This window comes from Oryzias latipes, chromosome 21 (assembly GCF_053564925.1).
Source record: "Oryzias latipes strain Hd-rR chromosome 21, Olatipes_Hd-rR_3.1".
Classification (NCBI taxonomy): Eukaryota; Metazoa; Chordata; class Actinopteri; order Beloniformes; family Adrianichthyidae; genus Oryzias; species Oryzias latipes.
The window spans coordinates 4988910-5007976 of NC_136257.1; the positions used below are offsets into that span (position 1 = coordinate 4988910).

Genomic DNA, 19067 nt, shown 5'->3' on the forward strand with positions numbered 1-19067 from the left:
AGGCTCATTAAAACATTTTTTAACGTATATGTATCAATATACGTTTCCCAACAATCTATATGTCATAAACACCTAGCAGTAGAGCTGTGACTGTGTGGGATTTTTGATCACCGCTGTGATGAAGCAGCAATAATCACGGTCAACCATCAGAATGGGCTGAGCTTGAGAATACTGAGCTGGGGGGTATTCCAGAAAGCAGGTTATGCTAGCTCCCACGATAAGTTTGAGGCTAAGAAAGTTGATAACCTCAGCTTTCGGTTCCAGAAATGGAGGTATGTTTCAGGGTAGGTCAAGTTACCATGGCAACTCATGCTCTGGACATAACCTGGTCCGGAACAGGTTTAGTTGAAGCTTAGTTTGTTTACAGAGAGGTGAAGCAGCATGGCGTGTCCATTTGAAGATGATTTAGTGGATGAAAAAGCTCAGATAATACTTTTTCCACCATGAGAGGGTGATAAGACCACATATGGATGTTGGAAAGATAAACTTTTTTACTTTGATCTAACGTAATTATTTGCTTCAGTTAAGATAAATCATTTTTTTTGTTAGAAATTTTTTTGTTAAAAATTACACGTAGTTTTCAGAAAGTTATTTTCCTTTCGTTCAAATTAATTCAATTAAGTAGGTGTAACTTTGATGCTGCTGTTAGATCGGCACCGCAAGGGATTCTGGGATATCATTCCCTTTGCCTGTCTGGACGGATTTGGGTTTAAGTGTGGGTTTTTTACAAAATGTGTTTAGTTGTATAGCTGTTTTACTGTGTTTCACCGTGTTTGGCTGAGCTATTTTGTCCTACTATGCTTACGTCTCTGCACCATGAGTGAGAGTAAAGGATAGGATGATGAGTTTATATAGCACCCCTACCGCTTAGTGCTGTTATGACAGTGACGGAAAATTATTTAGTGAGTTTTTGCACTCAGTGCATTTTTATTTCCGTTCTTTTTATTGTTGTAAAAATGAGCATATCTGCCGGCTCAAACTTAGACATATGAAAGTTCAAGAAATATAAGTAATTAAGATGGAAAAAAGATTAATGGAGTAATGTGACATTTAGTTAGATAAATACGTAAATTTGAGTTGCATAAACAATTATTGAGTTTGAATTAATTTAACTAAATTATTTAAATTATTTTTCAGCCGTGTTACTTTTTTGATGGACTTATAATTTTTAACCGCCGTCATTAAAATCTCAGACTCCGTCTCACTTCCGTCTCAAGTGTCGCGCTTTCTTTTTTTCTCTCCACGCGTTTCCATGGTGACTCCAGAAATCGGCGATCTATTGAGAATGTCTTTATGTACCGTGCGTTAACCCAGGGTTACCAAGTCGAGCGTAATTACGCCAACTCATATCCGGTCTTTTGGAACCGACATACCCAGAGTAAGCAAGTTCAGGCGGATTTCAGCCAGAGTTCAGGCTCAAAGTCAGGCTAGTTTAAACATGCTTCCTGGAATACCCCCCTGCCTTTGACTGAGTTGGAGTTGTGATTATTTTTGAAAAGCGCTCTTGCACTCTCAGCTGTTTTAAAGGATGTATCATTCCATAGTTTTTCCCTTGAAACATATCTGATCTGCATGTGACCTGACCGGGTTGCTTTCCTGTGACCTTTTACACTACTAAAGCCCTGGCACTAAAGTAATATGTAGTGTATTGTGGTCCTCTATGCTTTGAGTTTGCATAGTTTGAGAGTTGAGGTATGTGAAATGAAAACAACTGTGGAGGAATAAATAGGATTTTCAAGACGTAGATGAAGGGTTTGAAACACAAACGTAGCGTTATCTGTAGAACTCAGTCAACACCGGGAGGATAGATTGTGGCGTGTGCATAGACCGCTATGTTATCTTTTAATGTTTTGGTATTCATCAGCAAAAAGTCAGGTTAGCTTACTTTGTTGTCTGGCCTTTTCTCATTCCGCCATTTACTTGGAGGACTGTTGTAGAATCAAATCCAAGAGCACAGTCACAATATTTTTCTCTGACTGTTAGTAATAATGTTTTTCTAAATAGAAGTGAATTCACCATTATGAAATGATTGATAAAATGTGCATATATACTACGTCACAATTGCCTTTTATTTTTGAGATTCGTAAAATTAAACACCCAATTCAATGCAAATGGTGTTTTTGATCTTCTTTAACAAGTCCTTGTTGCATTTTTTTGATGACATGAAAATTAAGCTTAAAATTTTGTTTTGGAGTATTAATTTAAAAAAAATGTTGTCAGGAGCAGACAAAAAAGGCAGTTTGAATGTATCGTATAGTGAGTCGTATATTGCAATAAATGTATATATCGTCAGACTCTTGCCAATGCACACCCCTACTGGGAATGCTTTTACAATCAAAACATGATCTGAGGGGGGACGTCAAAGGAAACCAGGATTTTTGATGCACATTTTCCATATATAATACAACAGTGTTCCATAATTTTGCTTTGTTTTGCTTAAAGGTTCAGATTATTCTCATCGGCTCTACATTCAGTCATTTGAATCAGGTGTGTCTGAGCCGTAAAGGTGAAAAATGCAAGGCAGTGAGTTCTGAAAGGACCGGATGACATGTTTGATTGCTTTATGAGGTTTGTCCCTTATAAAGCCAGTTTTATGAAACCATAACATCTCCAAAAAGGGAAACTGTCAGAACACAGTGAACAGGAGTTTGTTTTTCCTAAAACTGTTGCTTAGAGATGTGTAGAGAATTGGTACAGAATTGTCAAAGGCCTCTTGTGGAGTTCTGTTGCTACCACACACTCTAAACCGCTTTGGAAAAAAAAACACAGTACAAACATGTAGTTATTGTGTACTGGTGTGCTACGACAGTTTTTGTTTCCTGTTAGTGATCATCTATGTTGTTAAATGCAATCTTGTATTTAATATACCACCTTCCCTCCAGTAATGATCTTAGTTTTAAAAGTGCTGGATTGCAGAACTGGCAATAAGGACATGTCCTCCTCGAGCCACATCTTACGGACATGAAAAAAAGCATTTAAGTTTCTTTCCAAGTCAGTAAAATTTAGTCACTGTGTACCTAAAACTTTCCATCCTCACTATTGCTATTTGTGAAATTTGCATGTGTTGTTTTTTTTCATTTGTTTTACTCCAGAAGAAGCTCATTTCACACCTAATTTGTTCCTTTGTTTCTTTGCTGACTCGTTGCGTTTGTGTCAAAGCCCAAGAAGGATCCGTCTTCTCTTTGCTTCCCTGTCTAGTGTTTAAAAGCTGTCGTTAAAATGCCCACACAGCTTTTTGGAAAATGATAGTAAGGTATCTGACACATGGGCGTTGCCATAGAAACCTCATCTGGTAATCACTCACGTATGCAAGGTGTGTGCATGTAAAATGAATGAATGGACAGCATAGACATTTTGTATATGCATGCAATTAAAATAAAAGCCTCCATATGGTTGCAGTGCACTTGCACTAACATATTATTGCAGCAAACACGCACGCACGCACGGACACACACACACACACGCACACACACACAGCTCAAAAGCGTCTGTCACCACCAAATGGCTGTGTTCCCACACTTTGCACAGAGCTCCTCCACAAATACTACATTTTGTTCATTTTAGACCAAACAAATGCATAGAGTCCAAATGAAGAAAGGTGTTTATCCCCTCTAGATATTAGAATTCTATCAGAAGACGAGAATGCAAATTGTTTTATTGAAATTAATATTTCTAAAGTGAGGATTGATGTATAAATGTCTGGCTAGTTTATTTTTCTGTCTGAATTGAGTGCTAAGAACAAGCTTAGTTTGTTTTTGGAACCAAAGCAAACAACAAAGAGCACAACAAGAAGTTGGGTCTATTTTGGCTTGCTTTGTCTCAAAGCACGTCTCCGTCTTTATGGACAGTAACGGTCTTGGTGCGTCTTTTCCAGGTCAGTGGTGCTGTCTGTGATACTTTTCTGCGAGTCTCCTATTGATGCAGTCAGTTTGCTGGAGGCACTATTTATCTATCTATCTGTCTGTCTCTCTGCCTGTCTTACAACACACATGCACAGATATTGATGTTGTTTCTTGAGACTGCTGGGTCTTTGAGTCTGCTGTACCGTGCCGGGGTCACTTCAGGACATTGCTGGGTTTCACTGCAGGGATGCAGTACAAGAGACTGTGGAAAGCTAAACGTTGCACCTCAAACGGAACACTAGCAGATGTGTACTTTGTTTTCATTCTATCATAGAATACATGTTTCTTTAAATGTTTCTGCACTAGTTAAACACTCCCTAAGCTTATCTTTTTTCCTACAGCTTGTACTAAAAAGTGTATTTTATTATTATTATTGTTTTTTTACATTTTGCCTGTTCTACAGGTAATTGACTCACTACAACATTCCATGTGGTAACCTGAAATTATGCAGATTCAAAATATTTAAAAAGCTCTCTTGCTGAAAGTTTCAACTTTGTTTTCTTCCGTTTTGCAATAATATTCATGCAGTATGCATTTGTGTTGTATAATGAGGGCTAAAATAGAGTCAATACATTTTCACTTCAGCACAGTGTCTTTTTAAGAGACGAATGTTGATCTGAATGATCACCTAAGAAGCTACAAATTCTTTCATGATTTAGTTAAAAAGCAGTTTATTCCTTTTACATACAAACAATAAAAAGTCACTATCAGTAGGATGGAAGTGAAGATGGATTATACAGGTTTGGTTGGTGTTTTTTGTCATTTGTGATAGTTTTGGACAGACATCAGTAGTTTAAATTGACTAGTTTGTTTTTTGGCGCACTAACCAACCAAAATGTTTTACCCTTGGTGTGTTTTAAAAACCCTACAGAAGTTCTAGCTAAGAAAAATATTGTACAAGATGTTTGAATATTAGAAAGTACAAATTGTAGTCGTCAGAGACCAATGACTTGTGTTTTTATGTTTTCAGATCAATGTGCGTGTCACCACCATGGACGCTGAGCTGGAGTTTGCCATCCAGCCCAACACAACAGGCAAACAGCTCTTTGACCAGGTGAGGACTACGACTTCTCCTGTGTTCCTATGATCACAATAAATGCAGGAAAGGAAGTTTTTAACTGTCAGCAGCTGCAGATGGTTTGGATTGTGTTGGACTGGTCTGGTTCTGTGGAAGCATGAACCACAAAGGAGTCTTTGTCTAAACGCAGAGCTTTCAGGAGATGGCATTTTGTGTGTGTGTGTGTGTGTGCTTAGACTGGACAGTAAAAGGGCAGCTTTCAGTGTTCCTTTACATCAAACTGTACAAGGTTTTTGGGGTTATTGAGGGAAGGAAGACAGTAAATCTTTACTGCTTATTTTTGTCTTTCAAAAAAACTGAAGCTGCTGTCCTTTAATTATAATTATTGTTGTTGTCGTTTTACAGTCCTGTAGCTGCCTGTAGCTAATGAAATACTGTTTGAGATAGTTTTGATTGTTTTTATTTACAACCTGCAATCCTGCATTGAATTTTTTAAATTAAATAACTAACACCCAAACGCATGTTGGAATATGGTAGGAGTTGGGAAGTGGAGGCCTGTGAGCTCATTATTCCAGGACTAAAAAGCTGGAACCTTTTGCCGTTAAGCATCCATGAGCTTAATGCCTCTCAAGGCCTCCTTTCTCAATATTTTGATGAATTTATCTCCAAAAGTGCTCATGGACATTCTTGTTATGCAGCAGCTCTTGTTCATACAGACCCAACAGAGACCGTTGCATCTTTATGCAGAACAAATGATACCATAAAAAAGATCAATTCTTCGTGAGCAAATCATTTTTCAAGAATTGAGCCTTTTGTGGGTTAACTTGGTTTGTTGTATGAATACATGATTTCACATTTTACAATTAAGAAAATTAATCAGGAGCGATTTTCCTCACTAAATGAACAATTTCTTGAGAATTCCTGAGGATGATTACGTGTTTTCATCCTTCACATTGCTCTTTTTCCTGTTTCACATGCTCAATTGCTATACCTCCTTGCATTCTGCATTTGCACAACTGCTTAATTCCTTTGGGTGCCTGCACTTATTTTACCTGCCACTGCATATTTCTAATGAATGCTTAATATGTATTACAGAAGCATCCGCTATTCTACTTGCTGGTTGTTCATTTCCTAGCCTTTTATAGTCCCTAATGTTTTTTTTTTCTTGGGCAGAAACATTTTAAGTCCCAGTCTTTTGATGTATTTTAAAAGCGTTCTCAGAGGTCTTTTCATCACGACTGCTGTTTTTAGCCAAAATCCCCAAACCTGTGTCTCGTTTTCTAGGACATAGTTTCTGCAAAGCAGCAGTGGTTTATCAGAAATTCACCCTGGAGTTGTGGGCATTATTTGTTTACACCCTCTCCTGCTAGCTTACACGCTGAAATCTGATGTTGGTGATTCCAAACAGGCGTTCGTTGTTGTTGCAGGTGGTGAAGACGGTGGGTTTGAGGGAGGTCTGGTTCTTTGGCCTGCAGTACACAGACAGCAAAGGCTATGTGACGTGGCTCAAACTAAACAAAAAGGTGAGAAACCTCACACACAACTCTCTTCGTCTTTACTATTCTTTTGCACACCCTAAGTAAGAAGAGATTTCTGCACGGCAATGTAAAAACTGAAATTGGATTTCATAATCCTGCAGGAAGTCTTGTAGTTTCCTTGTTACAGGTTCCTTTTTCTTATGATTGAAATATAAAAATCAGAACTGTGACCTTTTAAAGCTCTGTGAAACTAAAAGCCTTGAAGCTGATGAATTTATTTATTTATTTAACCTTTATTTACCCAGGAAATCTCCCATTGATTTTAGGAATCTCTTTTTCCAAAGAGTCCTGGCTGGGAGGAAACGATAGTAAATGAACTTAATTCAGCGTTCAGCTTTAACTAATGGGGTTGGAAGTGTTGAACCTTAGTCACAACTGCCCCTTACGGGTGGATAGAGGCTGTTTTAGTGCAAAAACAAAAAAGAGGCGGCACGCAGGTGGCCAACAGGAAAATTTAAGACTGTACACCACCTGCTGAGCACGCACACATGTTTGACAGGTCATATTGAACATTCAAACATGTACGTTAGGGTGAAGTAGGTGGGTCGCAGGCACGTTGTATGCAGTTTTTTTTTAACCCCTCCAAATCCAGCGAAGTTCCCAGAGAACCCCTTAGTGCTGTTTAAGTGACAAGGTCCTTGACTGCAGCACGACTGTTACAAATGAGGAAATAAGACGGGTTGTAGTTTGTGTGGGCACCCTACGGGCGTCCTGTGGGCACCCTACGGGCGTCCTGTGGGCACCCTACGGGCGTCCTGTGGGCACCCTACGGGCGTCCTGGGGGCACCCTACGGGCGTCCTGGGGGCACCGTACGAGCGTCCTGTGGGCACCCTACGGGCGTCCTGTGGGCACCCTACGGGCGTCCTGCGAGCACCCTACGGGCGTCCTGGGGGCACCGTACGAGCGTCCTGTGGGCACCCTACGGGCGTCCTGGGGGCACCGTACGAGCGTCCTGGGGGCACCGTACGAGCGTCCTGTGGGCACCCTACGGGCGTCCTGTGGGCACCCTACGAGCGTCCTGTGAGCACCCTACGGGCGTCCTGTGGGCACCCTACGGGCGTCCTGTGGGCACCCTACGGGCGTCCTGCGAGCACCCTACGGGCGTCCTGGGGGCACCGTACGGGCGTCCTGTGAGCACCCTACGGGCGTCCTGTGGGCACCCTACGAGCGTCCTGTGGGCACCCTACGGGCGTCCTGTGGGCACCCTACGGGCGTCCTGTGGGCACCCTACGGGCGTCCTGTGGGCACTTGGACAATACCCCGTGCATGCATTATTTGCATACACCTCACTGACGACTAGAGCACAGTGTTAGGGTATTGTACGACAGCATGACCCGCATATCATAGTTGTGGGTAACGTATAATATCCTTACAAATACTACAAAATAGACCCACCGCATGCACAACAATGGTATGTTCCATTTTCATGACGTACCTTGGCCTTGTGGCCACATGAGCTACAATGAGCTACATGAGCTGTCTTGCAGGCCACCTGCAAGACACATAAGACGCAGCTGCTCCTGTCTACTATCTAAAAACCCGCTTCACCTGTACGGTCCAACCCCCCCAACGTAGAAATCTTTGCTGAATAACTTTGCCTCAAATAACAAATAAACGTTCATGTTTTAGTGTTGGATATGCTGGAGTTCAGGGTAAAACACAGAGCCTAACTGTGAGGGTTTCTCTGCAGGTAACTCAGCAGGACGTCAAGAAGGACAATCCACTGCAGTTCAAGTTCAGAGCCAAGTTTTTCCCTGAAGATGTTTCAGAGGAGCTCATCCAGGAGATCACACAGAAACTCTTCTTCCTGCAGGTGCACCAGTGTTGAGCTTTGGTACACTAGTTTGTTCCTGTGATCAGTCATAAAACTGATATTCTTACCCCCTTGGATGAGTGTTGTGTTTTGTTTTTTTTTTGAAGAAGAAAAACAAGCTAGCAAAACTCTCAGCGACCGAGGTACTTCCATTATCAGTAAGAGGCTGTTCTTTATGCTGCAGATCTCATTTGCTGCTGTCGCATCTCTGCAGCATGAAAGCGGAGCGAGACTTGTAAACAGATTAATGAAGGGAGCTACTAGACGTCAGGAGGAACTCTGACCCAGACAGATATCCCTAATGCAATTAGCCAAACCCTCATCATGGCCAGTCGTCGTTTTACTTTGTCAAACTCATAAGAATCTAATGAATGCAGTCGTTTGCTTTTGGCTTGACTTTCCTTTCTTTACATTGTCTGATTGACAGAAAAATACAAAGTTTTGTTTCAAATAAGGAATGAATAAGCCATCACAATTAGAAACAAAAGCTTTATAAATGTCAAGTTAGTTGACATTTTAGCAAAATGAAATCAAGCCTTTTTATAGCTGAAAAAACTTGGCACACAGAAATGAGTCCTGTTGTTTGCTAATAAGGCTTATTTTAATTTATTTTTATTTTTATTATGTGAATTTAATTTAAAAAATCCTATTTTTGAGCATTTAATATTTAGTCAAAAAACATTCTAGACATTTTTATTTTAATGTTTTCTGCAACAGTTTGCTATACTGTGAGGTAAAATAGCATTAATGACCGTTTTTAAGTCCTTTTCCTAATGTAGTCCTTTGTGTGTGTGTGTTTGTGTGTGTGGTCTTTTCAGGTGAAAGAGGCCATTCTGAACGACGAGAACTACTGTCCTCCAGAGACGGCCGTGCTGCTCGCCTCCTACGCAGTCCAGGCCAAGTACGGAGACTACAACAAAGACATTCACAAGCCCGGCTACCTGGCGTCGGACCGGCTACTTCCACAGAGGTGAAGTACATCCACGTGCACAGCACCAACCTGAATAGAACCGGTTCCTGCAGGTTTGATTGCAGGATCTACAAGCACATTGATGCATATGATAATGCACACTTCGTGGGCCCTTAACCCACATATAACATGGTCACTTACAATAAAAATAAATATTCAACCAGATTTTAGTACTTTATTCTCGCTATTTTTGCAGTTTGGATCACTTTTATTCACCAAAAGCAGACTATTTGTTACGTGGTGAGGTGTCTTGTCATGCGCTCCAAACTCCGATCTCTACTATAGTGGCAAAGGAAAGCGACATAAATGCTGATGGTCAAGGCGGGTTAAATAAAGCATCAGTTTAGAGCAGGGGTCGGGAACCAATGGCTCGCGAGCCATATATGGCTCTTTTGATGGTCACATGTGGCTCGCAGAGGGTGGGGGTGGGGGGTGGAGTTGTGGGCACAGGTAGCAAGTGAATCGCGCAGGGATTGTAATAACGTAAAACCCGCTGCCCGTCACTCACTGCAGCGTGTGAGTGTGTGTTTGGCTCCGCGTCTGCATGTGAGCAGTCTGTCTCACATCTACAGAACATTCAGACCAACCTACGATCACGTTTGAAGTCTCAACGCCTTATTTATCAGCAACAGCGTAACAATGTTATTAAAAAGAATCCACAGACTTATTTTACTTTAAAAATTTTGAAATCACATCAAATGCACACATTCATTTGTATATTTAGTTTGAAACATATCGTTGCTTACTGACTTGGACTGGGTGGCTGTTGGGCCGCGTTAAAAGTTCTGGAGTTCATTGATCGCATCAAGCAGAGATCTGATTGGCCCTTAGTTCTGTCGCTCAGCCTGTTGTTAGGTAATTTGGACCAATGGGGTTCAGCTATGGGCAGAATAAGGGAAATGGGAGGGCTGGAGCGGGAGCAGGGGAATATAAAGTTGGCAGAAGCGCTTTCATCTCGCTGGAGAGATTGAGGAGTTGCTGAATTAATTGTGCGCCGTTTGTTGCGGTCTACAGTAACCAGAATAAAGAACCTTAAAAGAGTTTAAGTCTCAGTGCCTCAGTGTGGGAAAGGCACACTACATTATTGTATGGCTCTTTCGAAATTACATTTAAAAATATGTGGCGTTTATGGCTCTCTCGGCCAAAAAGGTTCCCGACCCCTGGTTTAGAGAGAAAGTTCCCCTCTTACCGCTTGTTTTTGTCCAGATGATGAAGCTAAAGTTTGTTTTAAAGAAGCCGGCGCAGTGATAGAGAAAGATTGAATTTATGCGACCGGAACTTTTTTTTTTTAAGCGTGCATTATCACTTTTTAATGCAAACCCAGCAGCCAATCAGAAGCGAGAATTTCCCCGGCCTGTGGTGTAAGTAAGGGTTAATGGCCGACGAAGTATGCATTATCCTTTTTTTAACGCATGCCGTGGAAGCCTGAACCGTCCGATGCGAACCCTTTGCTTCCGCGAAGCAAAAGGTTGTTTTAAAGAAGCCGGCGCAGTGATACAAAACATTTAAGCTAGGTGACCGGAACTTCTTTTTTCACCGTGCGGTTATCCTGTGGTATATTACTTTTTAATGCACACCCGGCAGCCAATCAGAATTGAGTATTCACCCGGACCATGGTATAATGTGGTCTAACCCTTTAACACCGGAGGTTTTGCTCCAATGTTTGTATTCTGTTCATTCTGTCATTGCTTTGTGCTGCTGTGCAACAATTTACAGTAGTGAGGTGCTTACGCAATCCGTGTAAATCAGCGAGGTTGGTCTGAAAAGCGGCTTTTCTCCACTAGTCTGCTCATTTACGCTGATCACGTAAACAGTCGACCGGTTACGGTAGTTCAAAAATCCGCTGTGTAGGTGTCGCCAGCTACATTTCCAGCGTTTAAAGGTTTTCTGCGTCACGATTGGCTGTTATCCTTGTCCATCAATCTTATCCACGCCTCCTCTACAGAATGTGTCCAGTGTGCAACATTTACATTTAAAGATTGAGATTCTGGGCTCATCTTTCTACAAAGGTTAGAACGTTGAGAGTTCAAACAAGAGAGAAAAGAGTTCATGTCTGTGTGCAGTGAGGGCTTTTACAACCTGAAAACATCTAGACCACTACTGTACATACTTTACTTCAAGCTAAAATGCATCCCTGCTTCTTTTTTTTTACATGTGTTCTTCAGGTGACATGTTTGTTTTGTGCTGCAGAGTTCTGGAGCAGCACAAGCTGACCAAGGAGCAGTGGGAGGACAGAATACAGACGTGGCATGAGGAGCACAGAGGCATGCTCAGGTCAGTGCGTCTCTGTCCGCATTTAGACGCTCCCTGTCCGTGTACAACCTTCTAATCATAAGAAATCCCTAAACTGTAACTTTATAGACAAACATGACACTTGTCTTGAGTTGTTGATTGTGGAGAAAAGGTTTTACTTTATCACGAATCATGTGACCAATCAGCCGTTTGGCCTACAATAAACGTGGTAATAGGTACTAAAATGGGATTTACAAGTCATTCTGTTCAGGTGAAATATGCTGAGCTTCAGTTTTTTGTGTGTTTTGGCAAACATCCCGTTATTTGTGTCAATTATTTGAATGCAGATAAGTCTTTATGATTGATTGTTGGTGTGACGGAGCAGTTATTTAGCTTCAGTGCTCTTCATTCTGCTGGATTCAGTCTTTCAAATATGTACTCCCAGTACCAATTAGCCTCCCCCCCCACTCTGTGTGTTTAAGGGAGGACGCCATGATGGAGTACCTAAAGATCGCTCAGGACTTGGAGATGTACGGAGTCAACTACTTTGAAATCAAAAACAAGAAGGGCACAGAGCTGTGGTTGGGGGTCGACGCCTTGGGCTTAAATATTTACGAACACGAAGACAAGTAACCGACTCACACGCACAGCAGTTACACAATGAGATATGTTTGGTCTGATTACAAACCTCAGCAAAATACTTATCTGTACTGATTGGCAAAGCCTTGATTTTCTTTTTTTCTTTCTATATCACTCACTCTTTTAAATGTTTATTAATTTTATGCAATCTAAGTGAGAGAACTGAAAACCTCTGAGGCAGATGTGATGACATGTTAAACGGAAAAGAAAGTATTATCTTAACTGATAAAAAAAAAGTGTCTTATTGGGAATCCATCAGTCAACTTTGTTGACATACTGATAGATTGTACAAGTTAGACTGGAGCGCCCTCTTGTGTCGGAAAAGAACATAACAAACTCTGCAGATGCTCAAATTATTTCACATTCATACATGTTAATATTTCATTTTCAAAACAAATAATTTACAGCCTTAAATAACACAACACAAAATGTAAAATTTAGAATGATTCCTGCCTCCTCAGGTTGTCTCCAAAGATCGGTTTCCCATGGAGCGAGATCAGAAACATCTCCTTCAACGATAAAAAGTTTGTCATCAAGCCCATCGACAAGAAAGCTCCAGTGAGTGTTTGGTAAATGAGTGAACCTTTGACGGTAACCACAGCTAACCTCCTGCATGCTCTTCCCCCTCCAGGACTTTGTGTTCTACGCCCCTCGGTTGCGGATCAACAAGCGCATTCTGGCGTTGTGTATGGGTAACCACGAGTTGTACATGAGGAGGAGGAAGCCCGATACCATCGAGGTGCAGCAGATGAAGGCTCAGGCCAGAGAGGAGAAGCACCACAAACAGATGGAGAGGTAAAACGTCTTTCCATCCCACGATACCACTAACGTAATGAGCTATTTGCTTAAAATTGTATTTCTGCCTTTTTTTCTGCTACTTAAAACCAACATGAATGAGTCCGATAGCTATAGACTCAAGTTTATATCAGCATTTACAAATATTTAGATGAACACATTCAGAGCAGAGAAAAAGCCCAGTTTGGTTTGATGAGGTCCAATCAGGGTTAAATGGACAAACTGTGCTTTCACTTGGAGAAAGCATCTGCCAAAAACATTTTTCTACTTTACACACATTCAAACACCATATCCTGTTCAAACTCAGACGTCTGTTCAATTTAACTCAAAGATTTTAGTACTTTTCTTTCTACCTAGGGTTTTACTGGATGCTGTTTTTTATTAGTTTAATGTCACCGGTCCCAAAACTGTAGATAGAAATTAGCAATAGTTCTATGATCTGGATTTATATGATCAATGGGATTGTTCATCAATGAGCATTTTCAGTAAATGGAATAAAAAGAAGACGAGGTTAAATAAAATATAGAGCATGGTTCAAACTCATCCAGATTTGTTCCGTTTCATCAGGCTGAAAAACACATGCAGGTGACATGAATGCCCATAATTAACTGCTAAATTGACTTTTTAAGTAAAACATTGTCAACACTTTCTGGGCAGTGCAGCATAAAATCAACGGTTCTCTGAAATCGGTATCATTCAAATCCAAGGCGGAGCTCGTTCAACAAGAAACCACTTTTCAGTTCTAGAGGCAGGAATGAAAACGTTTTCAGGAAACATCCGATTTTTAGAATTTTGATGTTTTCCAAACGGTTTCATTCTGGAAGTTTTAGATTTTTTTTTATTTTTCTCTTCGATTTTCCTTTTGAGGAAAATTTAAATATTTTACATTACAGTTGCAGCATTAATCAGTAATATAACCTTTTTTTTAAGAGTGGATAAATATTTACCATAAACTTTGGAAACTTTTTTTTACATCATACTGCCAAATTTCCTTATAAATTTGCAAAAACTTCCATTCAAAACAGTTGAAAAGAAGCTAATTTCTCAGCATGGTGACATTTAAACATTCTCATCAGACACATAATATTTAAAAAAGGATTTTATTTTTTTACTGGACTAGAACGATTCCAAACCCTCATTTTTGTGTTTCATTTTTGTGGTGGTTAGATTGTGTTGCAGTCACAATTCCTGCTGATTGTGAGCCGTTGTGTTTCATCAGAGCTCAGCTGGAGAACGAGAAGAAAAAGCGTGAGCTTGCCGAGAAGGAGAAGGACCGAATAGAGCGAGAGAAAAATGAACTGATGGAGAAACTGAGGCAGATTGAAGAGCAGACGCAAAGAGCTCAGAAAGGTGAAGCCATGCTCCTGGAATTCACTTTATATGTATGTGCTCATATGTAAACATATTTGTTTTATGAAAATATTTAACCAATCAAAGCCAAACGAGTAAAAAAAAAAAAGAAAAACGGTGAAATAAAATGCAGAGAAAGCTTGAAATGAAAGTCAAAATTGTACTTTTGACTGCTGGACCTGCACACCTTTTGCGTAGGTTTTAACCAACACTAGTTAGACTTACCTTTAATTACCTGTGTGCACTACAAGATGTGTATTGGTTCTCCAGGACCTCCCCGCTGCAGGTTCTTCAGGTGTTCTGTTCCTCACTTTCCTTGCGTGTCCCTGCAGAGCTGGAGGAGCAAACTCGCAGGGCCCTGGAGCTGGAGCAGGAGCGACGGAGGGCGAAGGAAGAAGCCGAGCGGCTGGAGAGGGAGCGGCAGGCAGCGGAGGAGGCCAAGGCCGCTCTGGCCCAGCAGGCTGCAGACCAGATGAAGACCCAGGAGCAGCTGGTACCCTCACTGACACACTCATAGGGATGTTCTGATCCGATACGATCACGTTGTTAAAGTTGAAGCCTGTCACACCCCTAGGTGTGTGAAATTTGACCCTTCCCCTGGGGGGGCGGTGAGCTGCAGACACAGCCGCGCTCGGGAAGGGAGGCATCAGGTCCCATTTGTATAGTCTTTGGTATGACTCGGCCTGGATTTGAACTCACCACCTTCCAGTCACAGGGCGGACACTGTACCACAAGGCCACTGAGCTGAATTTCAGACCTAATCGTGATGGTTTGTTGTATGCCGATCAGGGATCGGATATTTCTTTTATTCTCATTATCTGCAGATTCCAGGCCTATTATTACAGAGAAAAACTCCAGTGGGAGTCTGCGTGTCATGAACGGATCCAAACATTTCATCGCCGCGCGAAAACAGTTCGATAAAGTTTGCATGATATTCACAGATTTGGACATCCATCAATGGCTCTGAGTAAACCCTTTAAAACTGACAGCAAGTGTCTCTGTTGGGTTGTCTTAACGCAAACAACGGCCTCCAAAAGAGATGCAAGTCTAGAATTATCCTTTACCTCTGAGAAACAGCCCAAACTAATACATGTCTACATTTATGAGCTCATCGGAACATCCCTAATGAATATTTGTTTGTTTCATATCAGAGGTGTTCAGGTTTTGTTGTAACTTCCTGTGCTGCTGTGTTCAACAGGCTGCTGAGTTAGCAGAGTTCACCGCCAAAATCGCTCTGCTAGAAGATGCGAAAAGGAAAAAAGAAGATGAAGCTACAGAATGGCAACACAAAGTAAGGCAACAAATCTACACCTGGGATGGAAATGTGACGTTTGTCAGAACAGGGGCTGATTTCTCATGGTTTTTGTCCTACATGCAAGACTTTCTGGAGGTTTTTCAAACAGAAGTCGGATGGAAAAAAATGTGTGTGATGCTGAAAGTTGAGCAAAGTACCAGATTTTTGTTTGTTTTTTTGTCTTCAAGGCTCTTTCCGCACAAGAGGACCTGGAGAAGACGAGGGAGGAGCTGAAGACGGCAATGACGTCCCCGCCAGCACCCGAACACGACGAACATGATGAAACGGCCGAAGAGGGCAGCGCCGAGCTCCCGAGCGACGGGGTCACCAACCACCGCAGCGAGGAGGAGCGCGTCACTGAGGCGCAGAAGAACGAGCGCGTGAAGAAGCAGCTGCAGGTATTCCAGAGATAAAAACGCGTCAAAGCAGCGAGAATGCTGTTCCTCTCAGCTCAGTCTGAGTTTTTTTGGAGTCATCTACCCGTCCGTCTGCTTTTCCCTCTGCTCAGGCTCTGAGCTCGGAGTTGGCCGAAGCCCGAGACGACACCAAGAAGACTCAGAACGACATGCTGCACGCCGAGAACGTCCGAGCCGGCAGAGACAAGTACAAAACGCTGCGCCAGATCCGCCAAGGCAACACCAAGCAGCGAATCGACGAGTTCGAGTCCATGTGAGCCCAGAACGACGGCAGACAAAGAGACAGTTTGTCTGGTTGCCATGTCAACCCCTCCCATTTCTTTGTAAAAGCCTGTAACCTGCTGCCAGTCCTCCCCCCATGACAAAAGTAAAGCCGATACGAAGCTTCGCCAAAGCTCTTCCTGGCAGCAGTCGGTCTGCCGCTGCACCCCCCCGCCCCTAACGAAGCTGCTTCCACAATCAGGCTCGGAAAATCACGACACATCCCTCCTTTGAGCAACGCTAAATCTTGCATGGAAGATTATGAAAGAATAATAAAAACTTTATATGAACTTGAAAATGGACAGGAATCTTGTGCTTTAACTACAAAATCAAATGGCCATCAGTAGCTGTAGCTCGGTGATAACGGCAGCAGGCTTTAATTATTGTTGTCTTTTTATTTCTGATGTTAGGAGCTGAAAAATTACGTTGTTTTTTTTTTTTTTTTTATGCCTTATCTGCCTAATTTCTTTGGAATAGTATTATGAATTCCGTTTTGGGACAGTTAATGTTTCATCCATTTTTGTCTTGAAGAAGTTTGCAAATGCTCTCCGTGTACACGCAAACAGATATGCAAGCCAGATCTGCTTACTTTACTTTCTGTTTCCTCTCTGTCCTTTTCTTTTCAGATAAATATTTTCCCCTTAATAAAGATGGATTTATATTTCCAATGAAGAAGCCAGAGTGTGTTTAAGCTTGACACAAGTGAAAGCCAGTAGAGCCGGTTGTTTAGACAAACCTTTGGATGTTCCGTGTTTAAACGCTGCTCAGATAGTGTGTATCGCTCCTTAAATAGCCATTTGTGTTTGTGTTTTCTGCTAATAAATTATCTTTTCATTTTCTTTGGTCAGCATCAATACTATCTATTTTTTTAATAAAATGGGAAGTCGTGAAAAGAGATCCTGTTTTTGCACAGTCGTGTTAAGATCGAGCTTCACTTTCACTTCGGTCACAGAATCTTTTCTCCATTTAATTTTTTTATTTGGATTTTAAGTTAAAATCAAGTCTCTGAATTTCACCCATCAGCCTATAAATGAAAGCCAAATGTAGTCGCTACTTAGGTTTATTATTGTTTGACTTAATTTCCTCTTTAAATTATGTATAATGCTTATTACCCTTAAATTATAATCCAACCTAATTTCTCTATAATCCACTGGTCAAAGCAAATTTTTTGAAAAGGAAAAGATTTTGTCAGATTTTTGCGTTAAAATGTATCATGCTGCATATGTTGGGGATGCAAAGAATATTTAAACTTCAGAGAGAAGTTAAGCAGCAATAAAAAGGAAAAAATGTAGGGGTAAATTAATTTAATTAAAAAGCAAAAACTGAAAAATTTCATTTTTACTGTTTTGGCTATATAAATTAAGTATCATCAAAGTGATTAAAGATTCAAAATACAGTTTAAGGTTAGCATAGAAAAGCCAACACATAATCCATACAAATACTAGAAAAATATAGTTTGAGATTTTTATCTTTTGCTATGAAGCTTTTATTTTGTATTAGGGCTGCACAATAAATCGCAAATGTCATTGCAATATCAAACTGTGCAACACGCATATCCCAAATGTCAGTGAAAATTGAAATAAACCTTAAATGTGCTAAAACAATCTTATGGCAGATGGAAGTATTTAATCAAATAAATCCATGTATGCATTTGACCAATCGGATGGAGCCGTTTTATGTTCCATGTTTGCCTCTTATGTAGACGAGGGTCATTCGAGTATGATTTATTTTATGTTGACTCCCATTGCAATTTATATTGTCATCGCAATATTGATCATTAACTTCGCAAATCGCAAGTTTTTCGTGCGGCCTATTTTGTTTGATAAAAAAGCATAAACAAAGACTTTCATTTTGTTCTTACATTTGATTAAGTGAGTCTGCAATTGGTCACACAATGCCGAAAAGCAGAAAACGGCATCGCCTGGATTTGGTCCCCAAAGGTTGTCCCACTTGGCTACTTATGAAAGACAAAAATAAAACTGCAACAAAGCATCTCAGGACATGGGAAAGCAACATTTGTCCAGTATCATTTTACTTATGTTTATAATTATTACAATTTGTTTAAAAATGAGACGTATACAAAATATTCTTGAAATTTTACAGAATAATGGGAAAAGATCCACTTTTACCTCATAACTAAACAAAAACCTGCTCTGTAAGCCCTGAGAGATGAACTGAGAGTCATCGTCCTACTAAAGTCATATTGGAAGCAACATAGTACATTTTTTGCTAAACACTTTGTAACAGGAAGTTGTTTTGCCCAACCTTAACCTAAATTAGAGTTACTTAGTTTATACTGAAAGTAAAGCAGTAGAGGACTACTTGAAGTTAACTTTTTAATACTATCTATAAATGTAAATCTAAAATGTTCCAATTCAATCCGAAAAAGTATTCAGTTGGTATACTTCCAACACTACACGTACATAGTTAATAGTATACTTGCTATACTTGGACTCAAGTATACTTTATAATCTTCTACTGCACTACTTTTTGCTAAGTAGCATTGTTGGAAAAAAGTTCTGCAAAGCTAGCTTGCAACATATACAGCTTTTAATCTGAGCACAAATGAATGTATTTGTTGTTTTGGGTAAAACAAAAACACTTGTTTGATTACTAAATCCCTATTTGGGAAATAAAATCCTCAGTGTATAACCCTTGTGCTATCCTAGGCACTTTAACAATGGGAGTTGGGTCATCTGGACCCACCAGACAGTGCACTAAACCTTTTTTGCACTAAACATTTGCTTGCTAATCAATCAATCTAAGCTTACTAATGCTAAGGCTGTATTATTTAGCACATTTTGTCTGATAAATTGGTTAATAATTTGATTAAAAAAT

General features: G+C 40.7%; 1 protein-coding gene across 3 annotated transcripts in view; it reads left to right on the forward strand.

Annotated features, from left to right (window-relative positions):
* The window catches only part of LOC101156778 (radixin), a 42531-nt gene extending 25463 nt beyond the window's left edge, over positions 1–17068 (forward strand). For all 3 annotated transcript variants that reach the window (XM_011489232.4, XM_078939126.1, XM_078939125.1), the window contains exons 3-15: positions 4873–4956; positions 6348–6443; positions 8150–8272; positions 9091–9242; positions 11433–11516; positions 11957–12103; positions 12575–12671; positions 12745–12908; positions 14128–14258; positions 14591–14751; positions 15457–15549; positions 15741–15950; positions 16061–17068. In XM_011489232.4, the coding sequence (XP_011487534.1) occupies positions 4873–4956; positions 6348–6443; positions 8150–8272; positions 9091–9242; positions 11433–11516; positions 11957–12103; positions 12575–12671; positions 12745–12908; positions 14128–14258; positions 14591–14751; positions 15457–15549; positions 15741–15950; positions 16061–16225 (1707 nt within the window). In that variant the 3' untranslated portion in view covers positions 16226–17068. The remainder of the gene's footprint in view (positions 1–4872; positions 4957–6347; positions 6444–8149; positions 8273–9090; positions 9243–11432; positions 11517–11956; positions 12104–12574; positions 12672–12744; positions 12909–14127; positions 14259–14590; positions 14752–15456; positions 15550–15740; positions 15951–16060) is intronic.
* The last annotated feature ends 1999 nt before the right edge of the window (positions 17069–19067 follow it).